Source organism: Myotis lucifugus, unplaced genomic scaffold (genome assembly GCF_000147115.1).
Source record: "Myotis lucifugus unplaced genomic scaffold, Myoluc2.0 scaffold_17, whole genome shotgun sequence".
Lineage (NCBI taxonomy): Eukaryota > Metazoa > Chordata > Mammalia > Chiroptera > Vespertilionidae > Myotis > Myotis lucifugus.
This window is the reverse complement of record NW_005871065.1, coordinates 9,799,186-9,820,154: the sequence shown is the minus strand read 5'-3', so window position 1 is coordinate 9,820,154 and position 20,969 is coordinate 9,799,186. Positions and strand designations below refer to the sequence as shown.

The 20,969-nt window shown below is 36.4% G+C and overlaps 1 protein-coding gene across 9 annotated transcripts in view; it reads right to left on the bottom strand.

The window, feature by feature from the left end:
* The window catches only part of TBC1D31 (TBC1 domain family member 31), a 42,607-nt gene that overhangs the window by 3,272 nt on the left and 18,366 nt on the right, over positions 1–20,969 (bottom strand). For 6 of the 9 annotated variants that reach the window (XM_006085264.3, XM_006085255.3, XM_023750962.1 and 3 more), the window contains 15 exons: positions 19,511–19,670; positions 17,089–17,289; positions 15,743–15,919; positions 14,396–14,475; positions 14,162–14,308; positions 13,545–13,678; positions 11,481–11,614; positions 10,992–11,171; positions 9,451–9,683; positions 9,032–9,184; positions 7,876–8,011; positions 7,184–7,276; positions 5,200–5,340; positions 3,813–4,007; positions 961–1,099 (listed from right to left, as the gene is read on the bottom strand). In XM_006085264.3, the coding sequence (XP_006085326.1) occupies positions 961–1,099; positions 3,813–4,007; positions 5,200–5,340; positions 7,184–7,276; positions 7,876–8,011; positions 9,032–9,184; positions 9,451–9,683; positions 10,992–11,171; positions 11,481–11,614; positions 13,545–13,678; positions 14,162–14,308; positions 14,396–14,475; positions 15,743–15,919; positions 17,089–17,289; positions 19,511–19,670 (2,303 nt within the window). Of the gene's footprint in view, positions 1–960; positions 1,100–1,163; positions 1,613–3,812; positions 4,008–5,199; positions 5,341–7,183; positions 7,277–7,875; positions 8,012–9,031; positions 9,185–9,450; positions 9,684–10,991; positions 11,172–11,480; positions 11,615–13,544; positions 13,679–14,161; positions 14,309–14,395; positions 14,476–15,742; positions 15,920–17,088; positions 17,290–19,510; positions 19,671–20,969 lie in introns of those variants that run through there. The other 3 variants (XM_023750965.1, XM_023750963.1, XM_023750966.1) reach the window with 3 other exon arrangements.

Sequence of the window (20,969 nt, the reverse complement as noted above, 5' to 3'; positions counted from 1 at the left end):
TAACATCACTATGACTTCCCCGTCTTTTCTGCTCCCATCCCTAGGGTTGCCTCCGTGAGTAAGGCCCAGAATGTGTGGGTCACACTCATTAAGGTGCCTGCTTTTAGCTGCTCTCAAGAGCTTTAGCTAACAGTTTTAACTCAGCTTTAGCTCAATGAGTCATTAAGATAATCTGACTAATTACCAAACGGCTAATTTGAACTGGTGTGCGGGATAGCATGAGAGTCATCTTCAACTATCTGAGGGCTATCATGTGGCAGAAGTGGGAAATGCCATCTGCATTGCTCCAGAGAACAGGCCTTAGTGAGAGAATTAAAAATCAGTAAGAAAAGCAGAGTCAACGTTACACAAGGGGAAAACTTTCAGGTGACATCTGCATAAAATGGAATAAAGCACACATTTTTACTAGAATAAACTAGAAATGGCACTTTGTAAACATGAAGGGGATGCCACGGACCATAGAACCATGGAAGAAAATAGAATTCCACGGATGGCTGAGAAAATGTTTCTTTATTGAAGCTGTTTCTTTGACAGCCCCACTGCCTAAGCCAGTGATGGCGAACCTTTTGAGCTCGGCGTGTCAGCATTTTGAAAAAACCCTAACAACTCTGGTGCCGTGTCACATATAGAAATTTTTTGATATTTGCAACCATAGTAAAACAAAGATTTATATTTTTGATATTTATTTTATATATTTAAATGCCATTTAACAAAGAAAAATCAACCAAAAAAATGAGTTCACGTGTCACCTCTGACACGCGTGTCACAGGTTCGCCATCACTGGCCTAAGCCTACCAAAAATGGTGACTAGGGTGACCAGGTAGGGATTACCTTTTAGCTGAGCAATAACTTGAATAAAAGTGCCAAAACACACCTCAAGGATTTATCCACAATAACGGACCGTATCATTTAAATGAATCTGTAACACCATGGAGAGAGGAAGGCATTCACGGTACTCACCCTTACTATGTATATGTTCAGCGTGTTCCAAAGCATCGTCTATCTCCTTCTCTAGAAACCACTTTCTAGATGCATCTGAAAGAGCAGAAGCTTTCTTTTCTGATTTCAGCTGAAAGTCTTTTTCTTCAGCTTCCTTCCACTAAATATAAATAAGGGGGGTGGGGAGAGGGGAAATCACATGAACATTGTGGTAATGCACGTTCCTGCAATGGAAGAAGCCCCTCTGTTCCCTGTTCTACTTCCCTTCGTACTGCCCAGGCACGTGGCCCTGTCTGGAGTTCAGGTAAATGGGTGCCGGCCTTGGCCAGGGCAGCTGAGGAATTGGAAAGCGGAGGCCCTTCTGATGTCACTCAGTACCAGGTGCACAAACAGGTCCCAACTGTCACTGAGTTAATGCATTTCAACACATTTCAAATCTCAAGTCTTATAAGGTTAAGTTTTAGTTTTTTAAACGAATGACAACTGTTTCATTTAGTTTGAATGCTATGCCTTAATAATAAAGTCTCTAAAATTCAGAGGATAATTTTTTTTTACTTTCAGTTTCATTGAGAAATAACTGGAATATGTCACTGGGTAAGCAAGCCACACAGCGTGATGGTGTGATTTACGTATATGGTGAAGTGATTAAAACAGGTTCAGCTAAATCCATCTTCTCATATAGATACAACAAAGAGAAAAGAAAAGAAAAAATGTTTTTCTTCTGACGAGAACTTTTAGAATTCACTCCCTTCACAACTTTCCTATCTATCTATCATACAGCAGCTGCTAGCCATGGTCATCATGTTGTGGCGAATAAATTCTTTGCTCAGCTCTGGTATACTTAATGACTACAGGGAAGTCAAGTAATCACTATTAGCCCCTATTTTCTTTTTCCTAAAGTGAGAAAACAATAACCTTACAATGAGCTTAAAGGGTAAATAACATAATCAATTTGAAAAACTATATAATTCCTAAGGGTTACCTATGTTCTAGCAATGCTACAGGTTTTACATACAAACTTTAAAATATATATATATATATATGTATCTATATATATATATATATATATCTTTTTCTTTCAGAGGAGGAAGGGAGAGGGGAAGGATAGAAACATTAATGCTGAGAGAGAATCATTGATCATCGGCCTCTTACACAACCCCCACTGGGGATCAAGCCTGCAACCTGGGCATGTGCCTGACCATAACTGAACCTTGACCTGGTTCATAGGTCAACACTCAACCTCTGAGCCACCTTGGCCAGGCTATATACAAACTTTTTATATGCCAAATGTCTTTTATAGAAATGCTAATGAGTTAAATATGCATTAAATAACAAAAACTTTAAAGAATTATTAGGGCCAGGGAGGACCATAGAGATTCATCCCTTTCATGTTACTGATGAGGAGACCAAGATTGAGTAATCCTCCAAGACACAGTAGTCAATCTAGAACCCAGGACACTGGACACAAAGGCAGATCTCTGCATACCATGAAAAGCTAGGATTCTCAGTGTACTCTCAAACACACCATTTTACCCACAGGAGAGTAACACCTAATTTTACAGTCTAGCCCAAAGGGTGGGCAAACTTTTTGACTCGAGGGCCACAATGGGTTCTTAAACTGGACCGGAGGGCCGGAACAAAAGCATGGATAGAGTGTTTGTGTGAACTAATATAAATTCAAAGTAAACATCATTACATAAAAGGGTACAGTCTCTTTTTTTTTTTAGTTTTATTCATCTCAAACGGGCCGCCCACGGCTGGTCTAGCCCCAGTGCCAGCAATCTTTACCTAGCAGATGTGGGATTTCATCACCACTTTCCTAAAAAAAACCTCAGTGATCTGGGCATCACTCCCACCCCTTCCCGTCCATGAATGAAAGGGTTATATCCTGGGGTTGGGTAGGAGGAAGATGAGTCTGGAACAGTGACTTGAAGGAAATATATTATGGAAAGCTTTCAGAATAGAACTATGATCTAGCAGCAGAAAGAGGAATGAATGAAAGCCAGTTATCTTCTTAGGGAAGGCCACTGTGTCTGCTATATCCATAGAGCACAGGTCCCCAAGTTGTTCAGGGAGGATCAACCAAAAGATACATTATGTGTGATATATACTCTTAAGTAATCTCCTCAAAACCCGTTCTCTGGATCTTCTTTGGGAATAGAATTCTAATTCTATTTGGGATGATAATGCTCCCTGCTAAAAAGACTTCATTTCCAAAATCTTTTGCAGCCAAATGTGGCTAGAAATGCATCTGGGAATTCTGGAAAGGAGTTCTGGGAGATGGAGCCTCTTGCACTTCTGTCCTACCTTCTTCTTGCTGAATGGAATGTGTATGGGAGGCTGAAACCCATCATCCTGGATGGTAAGTTCGCCTTGACAATGAGAGACGCATACCAGAAAGTAGTGTAGAAAGGCTGGAGGAGGCAATGTCCCGATGGCCTTGGAGTCAGGATACAACACCCGACTGCCTGCCTCCAGACTTCTCTCATGTGAAAAAGAAAAACGTCTATCTTGTTTATCATCACTATTATTTTGGTTTTTGTTACTAGCAACTATATATAATTCTTAACTCTCCAAAATCTTCTACATTGTAAGTATAAAGAATTAGATAAAGTAGTAATATTATGCAATCAGCCAGGATAAATCCCACAAGCTGAGAAGCTGAGACACACTAATATAAATGAGGAAGATGCTTAGTCAGTGTTAGGTAGCATCCATCAATATTGGACTTCTCTGAGCAATACCTATTAAACTTAGATCATCTTTAAGATATTTCCCAACAAAAAATTACTTGGTTTGATGTTTTTGTCATTTGGTTATGTAATATCTCCAAATTTAAATAATTAGTAACAAGATTATAATATTCTTCTTACTTTTTTAGCTTCATTCTGCATCATTGCATTCAATACTTCTATTTCTTTCCTTCTGCTTTCCCGAAGGAGTTTGGCCATTTCCCGGTAAGATTCATTTCGTTGTTGATCGTCCCATCTTTGTTTTTGTAAAGCCTGAATTTGCCAGTCAGTATTTAGACAGGCTTGTTCAGCTTTTGCCAAGTTTTCTTCAATTAACTAAGAAAAAATTGTACATTTCAGAAACAAGGTCAGACTATATATAATTATGGCATATCCACTTAACGTATCCAGGGCAGCTGCTTGTAACCCTGGGTGCATATTCAATCACCTCTGGGTGTTTAAAGCAAACTGGTGTCCAGGACCCACCACAGATCAACTAAATCAGTCTCTGGTGTGGCTGGGCATTGGTCCTTTTAGAAACCTCTTCAGCCCGGCCGTAGTGGCTCAGTTGGTGCACCGAAAGGTTGCTGGTTCGATTCTTGGTCAGACACATACCTGGGTTGTGAGTTCGATGCCTGGTCGTTTATAGAAGGCAACCTATCGATCTTTTTCTCTATCTCTGCCTTCCTCTCTCAAAGCATGTCCTTGGGAGCAGAGGGAGAGATCTTTAGGCGATTGGAATGTAAGGTTGAGAACTTCTAGGCTAAGGGATAGGTGGGATTAAACAATTTCATGTTTCAACCCTTTGAAAAGGAGTCAGGAGAGTCCATTCTTACAGACTGGACAAAAATCTTTAAGGAAAAAGATGGTAGGAATATTGTAGGGTTATCAGCCAGGAACTGTTGCAGAACAGAAAGTAAGAAACTCCTACACTATTGGTGGCTTCTGCCAGGGCCTGCCAGAGACCCACTTAGCATTCTGTTTAAGGGATAATAGAGAACATTCTTTTGTGAAGATCTCATATTCTATTTCAATTCATTTAAGCCAGAATTTCTCCACAAGAAATTTCATAAGTTTGGGAAATTTTCTTAAAGAGTCACAATGTACTATATCCTCAAATTTGGCATGAAAAACAGTATGACAGAATTTCCAATATTATTTGTCACCTTCCATTTTACTGAATAATAGTTATTAATATTTTAGAATATACTTTGAAACTACTGGCTTGTATGTCAGGTAGAGACTTGATATTTTGTCACTAAATCTACTCAGGGACAATATCTGAGACCGTAACATAGTAGGATACTACAATTTATAAAGTTATTCTTTCCTTTGTATTTTTTCCTAAGTCTTAAAATTCTCAGAGTACAAAAGACATGTATATGGCTGTCAAAGAAATATCTGCAAATAAAATGTGAGATTCTAGAAACTATGCTAACTGAAGCAAAGACATGGATTCTTTCTTATACAATGAGGGCGGGTGGAAATTCCTCCCTTTATGTGTACATTAAATTGAACACATTTTTACCTTTTGGGCTTTTTGGTTCTGTGTTTGATCTGCTTCTATCAGTCTATGAAATGAGCGTTCTTCAAGATCCACTTTTCGTGTATAGGCATCTATATCTTCTCTCATTTCTTTTGCAACAGTTTCTTGATTTCTAGTAAGATTCTGTTTAAAAAACCATTTGTTAAAAAAAATCACCAATCTAGAATAATGCTAGAATACAAAAAGGACTTTCCTTTTTTCCAGATTTCTAATATGCACACAAATAAAAACTGTAGTCATCTAATTTTCAAAGTAAACAACAAACATCAGCGACATCAGTGAAAATAAAAGAATAAGGAGCTCTGAAAATTCTCTCATCCACAGGAGCACTGAGAACCCTGGCAAAACCAACTTTTTCAAAACTCCGGAAATTAACTGAAGGCCCGCAGCAATCTGGGAGCACTTATTCATGACTGAACCTTGGTAAGGACAGCAAGCATTATGGCATTTTTAACTTTAATCATTCCTATGTCCACCCCAACCCTAAGCTCTACATTAGCCTGGAAAACCAGCAGCCTGGCAGCCAATGGAGGGGGCAAATGGAGTTGGAGCTCCTTCAAACTCCCATTCCCAGAGAACTGTCATCATCTGACCTGTCAATGGTTCTGAAAGACCCCACTCCCAAGGCTGTCTTTACTAGTGTTTGACCTGACGCAGAACTCAACTACTTTGTCCAGCCTTTTTCCTGGGGACATTTGCTAAAAACAATCAGGGGAAACTGTTGAATGTATTGGCTGCCTGAGACAATGGATCTGAGTTAGTATAAACAGGCTAATCAAAAAGCTTTATAGGGAAAGATGGGGGACTGATGTCCACAGGGGGCTTTGAAAAGCTCTGGTAGATCCTGGGACTCTAGAAGGCCATGTGCAAGTGTAAGGCTGTGCACATGCCAAGGGCTATATGAATGCTCAGACCTCAGAAGGTCCTAAGCTGTCAACTCTGGTGAACTGAGGCTTTGCACAACCAGAAAGTGGAATCTAAGACAGAGTTGTAAACTATGTAAGTGTTCCAGGGCCACCAACATGATGTACACAGAGTCCCTTGGCAAAGACTAGAGGCTTACGGTTCAAAGCATTTAAGGAAATATCTGTCCAATCACTAAGCTACCTTAAGTGGCTACATATGACGAAGACTGAAAACAACCCAAATATCCACCAACTGATGAATGAATAAACAAAATGTGATCTGTCCATACAATGGAATATTTATTATTCAGCCATAAAAATAATAAAGTGCTGACTCAAGCTGAATCTGAACCTTGACTGAATCTTGAAAACATTATGCTACCTGAAAGAAACTGTCACAAAAGATCACAAATTGTAAGATTTCATTTATATGAAATGTCCAGAATAGGTAAATACAGAGACAGAAAGTAAATTAGTGGTTGCCAGGGAACAGAACAGGAGTGAGTGTTAATGGGTACAGGTGTTGGGGGTAGGGGTGGGATAGTAAACAGTATTCAAGAAGATTTAAGTTGAAAAAGCAAATTACCAATTGTTCGTAGCAAATAACCTCACTCACCCTTATTGATGATATTTAGCAGTTATTTTCTAACAGAGTTTTTTCTACTTTTCTAACTCTCTATTTGCAGCATAATTACCATATTATTAAAATAAAAATGTTTTTCAATTATAAGCAGAGAAGATATATGTATGAAGAAGTTGATTGCCAAAAATTCTAAACCACATAAACTACCAACAGAAGAAAAACAGCTTAAGTTATGGCTCATTAAAGCCACTACAAATGATAACTACAAAGATATGCAGCACTTAGGAAAAGAGATTGATTAAGCAAAAAATAAAAACAACAAACTGTATATTCAGACATTTTTGCTACCTTACAATCCTAGATGACACTATGTTTTTCTTAAAAACAAAACAGAACATTAAAAAACCATGAAAAATACAGTCTAAAAAGAGTTTGTATGAACCCTGTTTTTCTTATATTGGAAATAGCTGATTTATACCTTCTCATAAAGTCTTTTTTGTGATTCAAGTTCCAGATGTCTCATTTCTAGGTCTTTGGCTGTGGTAGCAATTTCACGATCTCTCATATTTACCTACGTTCAAAGAAAACCACAAACTGTGAATACCAAAAAGAATTTACAAAATAATTTTTGTTTACTAGATTTAGTGATCTTTTAATCTGAACAACCCACTACAAGTGTTTAAAATAACAGCTACTGGGTTTTTGAAACCAGAGTAATTGATATTATATTAACATTCACTGTGGAATCTACGAATAATGTCGGAGTTAAAATTAAGCCTGATTTTCTAAAAAAGAAAGCACAATTATCATATGCTCATCTACCATACTGGGGGAACAGATGACAGTTCTTACCATATTACATTAGCCAATATTCCAAGTTAGTAAAACTTGAGCAATTTAAATTTGCAGTGGATAAAAATATAGAATGTTTAATCACCAAAGACACTGGTCAACCTGACTAATTTTCCTGGCATTTCTAAAATATTTAACCACAATGAAATATATGAAAGAGAATGAGAATAGCTGAGGGAAAAAGTCAATTAAGTTAGAGGGGCTATTTAGCATTCATTGTGAGCTCCAGAGGTAATATTTAACTTAAAGGTGTTCATTACATTTAAATGAAACTAAATGAAGAGGATGCATGAGTACTAAAAATAATAAATAATAAACCTTTCTCTCAATCTCATCATCCAGTCTCCTCAGTTCCATTTCCTGCTGATCTTGCTGAAGCTTCAGCAAACGCCTTCTTGCGGCATCCTGTAATTGCATTTCCTGCATTTTCAGCTCCCTTTTCACAGCAGCTAGTCTTAAATACAAAATGCAGGGCGGGGGGGGGGGGGGGGAGGGGGGGGGCGGGCGCAAAAATTAGGTTACAGATGTTCACATGGAAAGTCATACAGGTTATATCAAGAGGAACAAGTAAAAACATTTCCCAATATAGATTTAAATGGAAAAACATTACATTTCACAACAATGAAAGGCCTGCCACCTACTTAGGTCCACTTCCCAATTTCACTGGTGCCACTGCATCCAGCTGTTTACAGTATATAAATGAGAGATGCCCAGTTACAAGTCTGCACTCATGGACACGACAAGTGTCCACATGACAAGTCTCCTTCTCATATGTACATGTTCTTCTTAAGCTTTACTACTCACTTCCTCTTAATGCAAGTGATATCTCTATCTCAAGGAAGAATGCCAAAAAATGCTCCAATGTTACCAAAGATTATACTTATTCTCTTAGAATTTTAGGAGAAGGCTAATAGCTTAGCTCGGTAGCTTTTTTTAACCACATTAGAAATCTGTTTCATAAAGTCACTCCCAAGAAAAAGGATCATCTTAATTAATTTCACCATTTTACCTTTAAGCATTTAATACTTCTTCCCGTGTCCTCAAAGTATGAAATGCATGATGAGATAATCATTGTATGTTTCAATTTGCAGGTCACGTAGATATATTTAAAACATAATTTTAAAAATTATGCTCCATCAAAGGTAATTTATCCAGAACAGTAATACAGAGCATTTCTGTCCATTGTAGAATAATGTTTCTAACAATGTTCTCCCAGGCACATAGATCTTGTATTATTCTGAATAATCAGTGCAGTTATATCATAGTCAGGATACCTTTAGAATTACACTTGACTATATTACATTTGAAAAGTGGTATCTATACAGATTTCTTTTTATCAACTTAAATATTTGCTTAATGGAAATACCACAGTGGGTCATGACACATATAGTGCTGTTCCTATAATGAAAAATGAAAAAAAAAAATTGTTCAACTAACTTGTATGTCCAGACTTTTTCAAGCTGATAAAACATACCTCTGTCTTTGCTGTATCATCTTCTCCTCCTCTTGTAGGAGCATTTCTCTCCTGGTTTCTTCAGCTTTATGGAGTAGTTCTTGTTTTTGGCACCAAGCTTCATCTTCAGCTCGTTGTTGGTCCACTTCAGCTTGCATATTCTTAACCGACTGCCTTAAGTAGGCAATATTTATTATTATATGAAAATCAAACAAGAAAACTTAAGTCCAAGAACAACCAAAACACAAAATGCATAACTGATAATACTAGTATATAATTGTTTTACTTTTATATGTAAGAATTAAATATCTTTAGAGACATTTCCAGCCTTCAAATGCTAATTTTACACAAATACATAATCATGTACATGTATTTTTCATAAAAATTTTTCTTGTTTAATAGATTTTGTTTCTATCAAAGAACAACTTTTCCATGATTACCTCTCTCTTAAGTAATCCAATTCATCATTCCTTATTCTTTCCCGTTCCTGTGTCTGATAGTCCACAATGAACTTGGGATACTGGTTAAATACTGGATACTGTCCTTTTGTCAGTGCCACAAAACCACTGAGCATACTCTCTGGATGAATGTCAGCAGGTGTGGTATCCATGAGATGATAAACTTCTCTAATTACAACACTTATGTCCAGGTTATTTCGATGGTGAAAAAAGTACTGCAAGAAAAATCTGTGTTTAAATCGAGATTTACCTAACAAAGCATTTACAGGTAGAATTAAAATGGGAGTTTAAAAATGTAACTATAGCCAAAACCGGTTTGGCTCAGTGGATAGAGCGTCAGCCTGCGGACTGAAAGGTCCCAGGTTTGATTCCGGTCAAGGGCATGTACCTTGGTTGCGGGCACATCCCCAGTGGGAGATGTGCAGGAGGCAGCTGATCAATGTTTCTCGCTCATCGATGTTTCTAACTCTCTATCTCTCTCCCTTCCTCTCTGTAAAAAAATCAATAAAATATATTTAAAAAAAAAATGTAACTATAAATTTATCATGAAGAGGATTTCTTTTTTCAAATTCACTGAAGCTTTCCTTAACCCAAGTTCTAAAATGAAGATCCAATTTTATATTTTCAATGTAAAAAAATTTAACCACCATATTATACACTTTCAAAATAACACTTTAAAATTTTAACTCAAAATGAAGACTTCTTAAATAATAGAAGAATACTTCAATAATGGAACAAATGCTTCTACTTGGATTTTATACCTTCAAAATGCAAAATAAATAAATTGGGGGGAAATTAGCCTTTGAAAAGAAATTATCTTGATTTTTTTAAAAATCTGAAAAATTTTCACATTATCTTGTTCTGCTGGCAGATCCAAATTCATACAGGATGGGGCAAAAGTAGGTTTATAGTTGTTCGTATGGGAAATACAATAATAAATAACAATACAAGAATACACTCCATGCTTCACAAAGTCACCTAAAACACGCTGTACACACTGCTCCCCTACCCCTCCACATACACGTATATATCTTGTGAGCATAAATTAAAAATAAAGTTTAATTTGACAGGGATCACAAAATAAGAAACAAAAAAACAAACAAAGCCCATCTCTAATACTTTCTTTCAGTCACTCTCCTGCCAAGCCTCAAAATTCTCAGTTACCATTCAGCACATGTAATAAGCATTCAGATTATCACAGACCAGATGGGTCCCTGTGATAAGATCATGTACAGAATAAACCCCATTTTTAAATATCCTTTATACAGGCAAAAAAGGACAAAACTCCCATATTATCATGATTCTTTTCTGAAGCTAAGATGTTAAGACTAACAATCTGCTGCAATTGCCTGCTGAATTGTCTACAAACAATGAAAGAACATGGCTGTGGTATAAATTGCTCTCCACTATATTCCTACCCCTTCGTACCAGGACCTGACACAATAGGCACTCAATAAATAAATGGGTTTTCAATGGAAAGAAATGAAGTTTAAGAACTGCCACCTCAGAACAAGGATATTTACCTCAAAATCATCTTTACGATCACAGTTGAGCAAAGGAGCTCTAGAACATATGTTGTAGGCTACAACGGTCATCAGCAGGAATGAAGGATGGTTGGAAAAGACATTATCAAATAATTTTAGCCACTCCTCTCTTGTCAGTACTTCTGAGAACACAGTTTCAAGAAGAGGCCATGCATATAGCTAAAACGAGCAAGAAAAAATGTATTAGTTTCCTAGGGAAAAGTCATAACATCATTGCTTACGTTTGGTTTAGTTATTAAAATTATTACATTTAAAACATAATTAAGTAAAGAACTACCTTACTTTGGACCCTTCTTTATAGACTTTCAGGAAAGCAGTTTAAATGAGGAAAGAGAATGAAATACTGTTAAAAATACAATAGTATGTTTTTTATTATACTCTCTCAAGAAAATACTGTTTTATTTGTGATAGAACTAATGCTAGTTTCCAAAATAAGTTATGCTATTGTAAGAACCTGACACTTCTTACCTGGGAAGTTACATCATGATCTATGAAGTGCTGCAGCAGCTCCTTGTCATGAAATGCCAGGACATTTTCTATCATGCTAAGAATATTGATAGGAGGGTTAGGAAAATACTCAAACCAGTGTTGACACCAATTGGCTATGAAGAAAAAAATGGGAAAGTTATCTTTACCTTTCTATATTATCAAAGAACTTTGCAATTTTTAAATGTATCCACTCTTCATGTTCTCTGCATGCCCATTAATAATAAAGAAAAAAACATAACTCTTTAAATTCTAGAACAATAGATTTAAAAATTCCATCATGTTAACATAATATTTTAGGTTAACAGAAATTTGCCAATTTCTCAGAGCAGTCAATGAGAAACAAACAAACAAAAAATTAAAACAAAACTCCCCAAAGCATTCCTGATCCCAGCTACAAGGCACTTTCTTGTTGATTTGTTTCTAATAGTTTTTATTTCATTTTTTATTTATTGAATTTATTGGGGTGACATTAGTTAATAAAATTACATAGGTTTCAGATGTAGAATCCTATAATACATCATCTGTATACCGTATTGTGTGTTCACACCCCAAGTCAAGTCTCCTTCCATCATCATTAATCCCCCCTCTATCCTCCTCTACCTCCCACACCCCCTTGATTTGTTTCTTTTCCTTTTAAAATAAAACTCTTGGTGTTACTGGCAGGGCAAACTAGTACAACCCTTTTGGGAAATCAATTAGAAAATTCTTATTTTATGACATAATAATATCAATTATTGAAATCTACCCAATAGAAATTATTATAAATATTTGCATGTGAATATAATTATAACATTGTTAACTTATAACAAGTAAAAATTACAAACAACCTAAATGTCCAACAATAGATTAAATTAGTACACACACACTATGAAATACTACAGTCAATAAAATGGTAATAAAGTTTATAAAATAAGGAAAATGTATACAACACATTAAATAAAAGTAATATGATTATAAAAATAAAAAAAGCCTAAAAGTGTGAAAAATTTAAGAAAACCCCCAGAAGCATAGCAGTTGAGGAATAGATAAATTACAGTGTGCCTAAAGATGAAATACATAATGATTTGGGGGAAATGCTCTTATAAGAAATTCACTTATATATTATCAGAGATTATCTTGGGGGAAAAGAATATTGGTAGATTTTCTTTTCTTTTGTATATTTTCCTATATTTTCTCCAATGATCAGTAAAAACTTATCAAAGCAAATACAATTTCATAAAATGAACAAAAAAACAATGTAAAGAGAAATATTCCAATATGTACACCTGGATCTTTTCAGAATTTTATTGTGATAATTACCTTCTCCCTTCTATGTATAAGAAAAACACTCTAAGTAATTTAAAAATACATATAAGATTATGTTTGTTAAAACAACCTATAATTTGAGTCCAGTTTATCAATTGTTCAACTGATCTGATCAACCAACATGAAAACAATGACTCACTTGTCGGTGTAGAGGACGATGAAAAGCAGTCAACACCACGATTGGGAATACAGGCTACAGGCTCTGCCTGCCTGGCCCAATCCTTGTTCTGCCACCAACCTAACCTTGGGAACTTAAGCTCTCTGAGCCTCAGTTTCCTCATCTATAGAAAGGGGACAGTAACACCACCTCCCTCATAGATTGTGGTAAGGATTAAATGAGTTAATAGAGACAAAACACTGAGATGGTACCTGGCACACAGGAAGTTCTCAAACGTCAGCTATGGGTGATGAGAAGGAGGTAGCGGCCAGCACTTGCCACAACCGGCATTGTGTGCTAAGTGCTTTACATACTTACTATGTCCTATGAATAATAACTGACTTCTAGTAGGAAACCCATCTGCTTCCTTCTTACCAACAATGAGCTATAACAGTGTCTTCGAAAATACAACTATCCAAATATTCTTGTAAATGAGAGGTTTATGTATAAATGGCTGCACTATTTTATGCTCTATAGCTGATTGTTTCATACTAGATTTGTTAAATGTGGCAAAGGTGCAAAGACATCAGGAAAATGTACAAGAATTCTATCTTGGTTTCATTTGATACTTATTTACTTACTTATGAGAGTAGCAACAACTTCAAAACAGATGAGTTGGTTGTTCTGGAATAATTTTACAAATGGAAATGCCAGGAGTGGAAGATACGGTGTGTCACTAAAGATGGCAGACCAGTGCGCCAATGCAGATAGGGTTCTGTGAATAAAATAAGGAAATAAAGACCAGAAAACAGGTTATTAAAATTTATTTGAATAGACAATACAGTCACATAATAAAAAATTTGATACAGAAGGTATATTTGCTGAAAATTCTCTCTCCCTATTGTCTAGCTCACATCCCCTGTTACCATCATCAAAACTTCCTCCAACGTGCGAGTTCCTCAGTCTCTCATCTTTTATGACATTGACATTTTGAGGAATACCAGACAGTTATTTCATAGATTGTCCCTCAACTTGGGGGACAGTCTCATGACTAGACTGAGGTTATACATTTTTGGCAAGAATACCACAAAAGCAATGTGTAATATAGTGATAGGCTTCATCACTGTCGATTTTAAACTTGAGTACTTGGTTAAGGTAGTGTCTGCTGAGTTTCTCTACTATAAAATTACCATTTTCCCATTTGTATATGATAAACGTTTTGGAGAAGATTCACATTGCTGCAATATACTGAACATACCTCTGTAATACTCTGAGTAGTTTCCTGCTTTTGATGGGATATTTCCTCTGAAGGTTGAGAAATGCCACGTGAACACCTTTATCTATCAAGCTACTAAATGCAGTGTGATTTTCAGGCAACTGTAGCAGAGAGCGCCAAATGAACATTCTGAAATGAAAATGTAATTTTTTACCAAGAAAAATCTGGGGGGGGGGGGGGTAAAACCAGTTTAACATGAAATAATTTCAATTTTACCTGTATTTTGTTGGATATTCACCATAGCCTTTTAATAAGATTTGCAAACGTTTTTTATTTAATCCATCTGACAATTCATTCTATAAAGAAAAAATATCAATAAATGACATAATCATAAAACTGAAAAAGTAAACTAGCCCACAGTGGCTGTTCAACACAAAACAGGGTAAGAAATATTTTTATATCATTGGACTCTCTCTTTCTCTCTCTCTCTCCCTCTCTCTCTCTCTCTCACACGCACACAGTAACAGATCATCTCAAACAAGGCAAAAAGACAAATTGGTACATCCTTTTTATAGAATAATTTGGCTATTACTATCAAAATTTTTGTGCACAGACTCTGACTTTAAAATATCTACTTCTACAGATACATTTGTGCAAATGTTCAAATATGATTGTACAAGGATATTCACTGCATCACAGATTGTGTTAACAGAAGACTGACAATATAACCTAAGTGCCAGCCAGCAGAGTACTAGTTAGATAAATTAAAGTACATCCATAATGCAGTACTATGCAAATATTTTTTAAACATTGTAGCACTATATGTACTAATATAACAGATATTCAATCTGTTAAGTGATAAAAGCAAGCTATAGAACAGTGCTAAAGTAAGATTACATTGCTGTAAAAAACTTAAAAAAATAATATATGCAGATATACATATGTTTACATATGCACAGAAAACTTCAGAAAGGACGTCAACAACTATTAACAACAGTAGCCTCTGGGGAGTGAGATAAAGAGTGAGCTAGGGAACAGAGGAAGAAAGTGTGCTTTCAGTTTTCCCTTTATAACCTTCTGTACCATCACTGTCTAACAGATAACGCAAGTCACAAATGTCATCTAAAACTTTCTAGGAACCACAGTAGAAAAGTAAAAAGAAGCAGGTAAAATTAAGTTGAATAATATATATTATTTAACTGAATAAAAACGTTATAATTTCAACATATAATCAGCATAAAGTTATTCATTATTAAGATATGCTACGTTCTTTTGTTCACACTAAGACTTCAACACCTGATGTGTGTTTCACATGTACAGTACATCTCAGCGCAGACTAGCCACGTCTCAAGTACTCGTCAGCCACAGGGGGCTAGGATATTTGATGGTGCAATTCTATACGGTTTGACTTTTACAAAAGCAGAAGCATGTGTTAATTTTATATTACATTTTTTTATATTTAAAAATTTTAAGCACATTATAATTTTAGTTATACTACTTTCTTCTCTTCATATTATTTTTTTTTACTTCCTAAGAGAGGGAAGAATGATGATGGCCTAGAAAGCATGAGCTTTGTCTACGGCAGTCATGATAAATGGAAGTTTAATCATGATGTGTTCTTACCTCTTTATTTTCAAGATGGCCCGTCAGGTCTTGCTTTAATATTCTGGTCTGTATTTTGTTTTCCTTTGATTTTGCTGGCCGCTGTACTCTTCCTGATGTTACTTTCATCTTAAAATCACCAGAAGTCAGTTTACGTTTAGGCAAATCTTCGATCACTTTCACTAAAGGAGGAGGTGGCTAAAAGGGAAAAAAAATCTAGTAGCTCTCCTTAGAAAATAGACCTGTTAATATATGATTTATAAAATTTGTTTTGATCAATTTAATAATGAGCCTTAATGTATGTAATTATTTTTCAGACAAAAAGTGTAAATAAGATATCTAAGAATGTTTCCTTGTTGACTAACAAATCAAAGCAAATTTCTGCCAAATTCCTTTGAAGAATACACATGAAGACACATGATTAACAACATGTAGAATTTAATAATTCCATGAAAGCAGGCTGTAAATCACAGACTACAATCCATGTTTGCATTCTGTGATAAGGTTAGTAGCATGGTGATCATTTGCAGCAGGAAGGCAGTTAGACATTGGCCTCTACAATGCTGAGAAAAGCCCCCTAATGTTCTTTGGGCGCAAGTGAATTTTCTCTGAGGGAAGCTGAGGGGCAGTGGCAGGCAGTGAGGGCTCTGAGTTTAGGAATATCTGTTTAAATAACTGTTATTCAAGAGTAGTTAATGAAGACCAATACAAGGGTGGCTAATATGGGTGGAGGACAGGCAGCACATATATACATATTTCAAACTTAAGAAATTAATGACTTAGTATTGACTAGATTTAGGAAATAAAGAAATAGGAAGAGTCACAGTGCTCCAAGGTTTCTAGAAGGAAGAGTGAGACAGAAACAAAGAGACTGGAACCAAAGGCCTCCTTTGGGGAGCAGGTTATGTGGGGCACCTTGCATGGGGCAGGGACACCAGACTGATGCCCTTGAGAAAGGCAGACATTGAAGAATGGAGGATAAGTGAGAGATCAAGTCTGGAGATACAGCTTTGGGAGGAAAAGAAAATATATCCTGAAAAATTGATACAGTCCAAGGACGTTAGAAGTTTGTAGCATAAAGATTTTATTTTTGATGATACATGTAAGTTTTTTAAAAAAATTGATGTTATTGCCCGGCCGGTGTAGCTCAGTGGTTGAGCATCAACCCAGGAGCCAAGAGGTAACTGGTTTCATTCACGGTCAGGGCACATGCCTGAGTTGCAGGCTCAATCCCCAGTAGGAGGCAGTCAATTGATGAAGTTTTTCTCTCATCGCTGTTTCTCTCTCTATCCCTCTCCCTTCCTCTCTCTCTAAAAATCAAGAAAAATCATATTAAAAATATTGATATTATTTACTTGATAACATACCTTATTTATTTCTTGTGTTAAAGCTTGAACTGAATATATGTTCAGACTTCCATTTTCCATAACACATGCAATGTACCGTCCATGTGGGCTAATTACCGATGAGCTGATTCCTTCGTCAAGGCTCCCGATTTCAAAGAGAAGTTTACAAGTCTGTATATTGATGAATCTCATAATACCATCTTGACTTAGCACTCCAAGAGCCTAACAGTAGAGAGAAACCAAGTCAAGTCAAAAGTCTGAAAGCCAAACTATACACACCCGTATGTACGTGTGCATACTTATATATGTATTTTTTTGAGACAAGGACGGTTGGAGCTCATATTCGCAGAGGACCGTTATATATTTTCAAATCCCCAATTCTGGTTCATGGAGATTTGCCTATTTAGGTCCAGAGAAGCCTGCTTTCCTCGGAACAAGCCAGAGCCCACCCTGGGGAACTTCATAGAAAGGTCACCTCCGAATCCTCCCTCCCCACAGGCAGGCATGAGACCGCCACTAATCCCTACAGAGGGAACACAGGAGATGAGATAGTTCCTCACTTTGGTCTCCACACTGGCTGTGGGAAGTGAGGCAGTGAACCTGTGTATTCCTCACTGTCCCACAGTTTGATCAAAGCTAACATCCATCCTGCTGCTCCCGCACACCTGTGACTCTCAGTGAGGCTCCCCAGGTCGACTTGCTTTCAGCTGCTATAACTAACATTTGGGGACCGTAGAAAGTTTCTGAGTTGCAAGAATAGTGGAGACGTAAGAGGAAAACTAGTCTTTTAAAGGTAAATAAAATTTTAACTCATATTTTGCAAAATTAAAAACATACTAGAAATGAGTAAGCAACTATGGAAGACCACAGTTTGGAGGTGGTTGGAAGCAGTTTGAAGGTGACAATCTAAAAAGCATGTCCTCTGTTGGTCAGGTCGTAGGAAACCCCCTCTTTCACAGCTGATGCAACCTCTCCAGAGGGCACCCATCACATTTACAGAACATACACCCAATACCACTATTTCAATTCTGGGATTTTGTCCTACAGACAGGCTGTGTGGATGTTGCGTGCAAAAAGGTATTCAGTGAAGTATTATTTGTAAAAGAAAAGAACTAAAAAAAAGGTGAAGTGCCCACTAATAAGACTGGTTAAAAAATTGTGGAACACTATAAAATATGAAGTTCTGCAGTGAAAAAGAATTATCTTCAAGGTAAATTAAGTGAAGGAAAGCAAGGTGCACAGATATAGAAAAAGTGGGGAAAACGAAAGACTCTAACAACAGTGGGTATGGAGAGTCAATAACTGGGCAACTGGGAGAGAGGGAGGAGAAAGAGATTTCACTGTCTGCCTATATATTTATGTTTACAACCATGTGACTGTATTACCTATTAAAAAACTTAAGGGTGAAGCTGGGTGGAGGGGGGAAGTGGGGAGAAAACAGGGGGCATCTGTAATACTGTCAACAATAACAAATAAAAATTTTAAAAATTTAAGATAGATATAATAAACATATACACACAATACATATACATACACACACACATCATGGGCATATACAAAAATCTGTTAAAGTGTAAGACCCAAGATAATCAATTTAAAACAAAAAGAGTTAATGGAAGTTACAAAGTAGTGACAGGAATGTAAAGTACAGCATAGGAGGTATATAGTCAATAATATTATAATAGCCATCTATGGTGCCCGTTGGGTACTGGAAATATCAGGGGGAATGCTTTGTAAAGCATTTGATTGTCTAACCATTATGCTATATAACTGAAACTAATACAACATAATATTGAATGTAAACTGTAATTTAAAATTTTTAATAATTTTTTTTAAAAGTTAAGGTCAGACTATATACTCAACTAGTATAAAGAAAAAAGATATGTGTTGGGGGTGGAGTGGGAAAAGCACTCTGTATACTAAGGCAAGATGCAAAGAAACATGTTTCATAGGATCGAGGTGAGCAATTACGGTAGATAAAACACTGTTCAACAAAGTGAGAACATTGTAGCTCTAGTCTCACCTTTAATCATTACAATCAACAGGAGTGTTGATAGGTCATTTAAGTTTCTATGCTTTAGTGTCATAATCTGTAGAATGGTGAGAATACTTCCTTGCCCATGCTCAAAGAATTTAAGGTTCAAATAAAAAATAACACGTGAAAGCATCCTGTAGACTATGAAGTAGGGCATGAAATTAAAATACACTGATCTTAGGAAAAATAAATGAAAAGCTACCCTTTAGAAAAAGAGTACATTGCCAGTAACATACGAAGCCTAAGATTAAAAAATTCTTTTTCAATTTTAGACTCTTCTCAACAATAGATTAGCAATTTCAAGTCCTTGTAACAATCAGGGTACAAGTTAAATGAGAGGGCTATCACAGTTCAGAAACTGGTATGATCCTTCTCAACACGGAGAATGTCCTGCGTTATGTTACCAACCTGGTTAGAACCAGCATCGAAACTATCAGGAAGAAACTCTAAATGGCGAATGGCTCGAACTTTAGTTGGCATCTGGATAATTCTAAATAGCTGTTTCGCTTCTAAGCACCACAAATGAAGATGGTTTGATTTGCCTCCAGCGGCCAGGACTCGGCCATCTCTAGATAATAAAAAGGCGAGAAAGTAAGATGAGCTGAATTGTTCACATCGGCACTGTCCCATATGACCCAAATGATGATGGAAAGGTTCTGTATCCATGCTGTCCAATATGGTCACTACGAGCCACATGTGACTGAGAACTTACATGTGGCTAGTGCTTCTAAGGAAATTAATTCTTAATTTTATTAATTTACATGGTCCCATGCACCCAGTGACAACCATAGGGAAAGCTCATGTTTACAGTACACATATTTTTTTTACCTATTGTGCTAAGAAACCAGCTTAACAATATTTGTTTGATGACTTAATTGGGGATTTTGGAGTAACACTTAGATTTTATTTCATACTCGAAAGTCAGTTTCCACTATCCCACTTCCTACATTTCACATATGACTATACAGAATTGGTACAGCATTGCTATATGAAAAACCAAAACCCCCAAATGTTTTCCTGCTCAAACAAAGCTACTTTATGTTTATAAAGTACAAAAAGAATGAGCTGTATTGATTTGCAAGGTTGCTGCTCTTTCATTCACCGGGCTTGTAAAGTGTCCATTATCAGCCAGGTCTCATGCCAGATGCCAGGGGCACAGGAGTGGACAGACATGTAAGACCCTAATCTTAGGGGATTTTCAGTTTAGAGGAGGGGTGGGGAACCTTTTTCTGCCAAGGACCATTTGGATATTTATAACATCATTCACAGGCCATACAAAATTATCAACTTAAAAATTAGCCTGCTATATTTGGTCAAACATTTAATTAACTCACCCCTAATGCCTTGGCAGGGCCGGACCAAATGATTTCAAAGGCCTTATATGGCCCCCAGGCTGGACGTTCCCCACCCCTGGTCTAGAGGAAGGCAAGCAAACAAATAAATGAGCCTGATCTCAGCTGAGCAATTCTGTAAAGAACCATGCAGAGCTGGGGAAGGAGGAGAGCTGCGCCTGACTATAGTTATTCAAAAAGTGCCCTTATCCTTTAAAAATACACATTGAAATATTTATGGCTGAAATGATATGCTTGGGCTTTGCTTTAATACAATGCAGTAGAGAAGCAGTAGATGGAGTTATAGATAAAAAAAAAAAGTGCCTATTAGTTGATGATGATTATAGCTAATGAAAGTATTGTAATTAGGACTCCATGTACTTTCATATTTTTATGTATATTGGAAATTTTCCACAATAAAGTAAAACAAGTTCTACAGGCTATATCTAAGTTTGAAGTAAGCTAATGAATGAAAATTTATAAAATTTTACTGAAAGTTAAATTTCTTAAAAATTCTCAGTGTCTTAAAATGCACA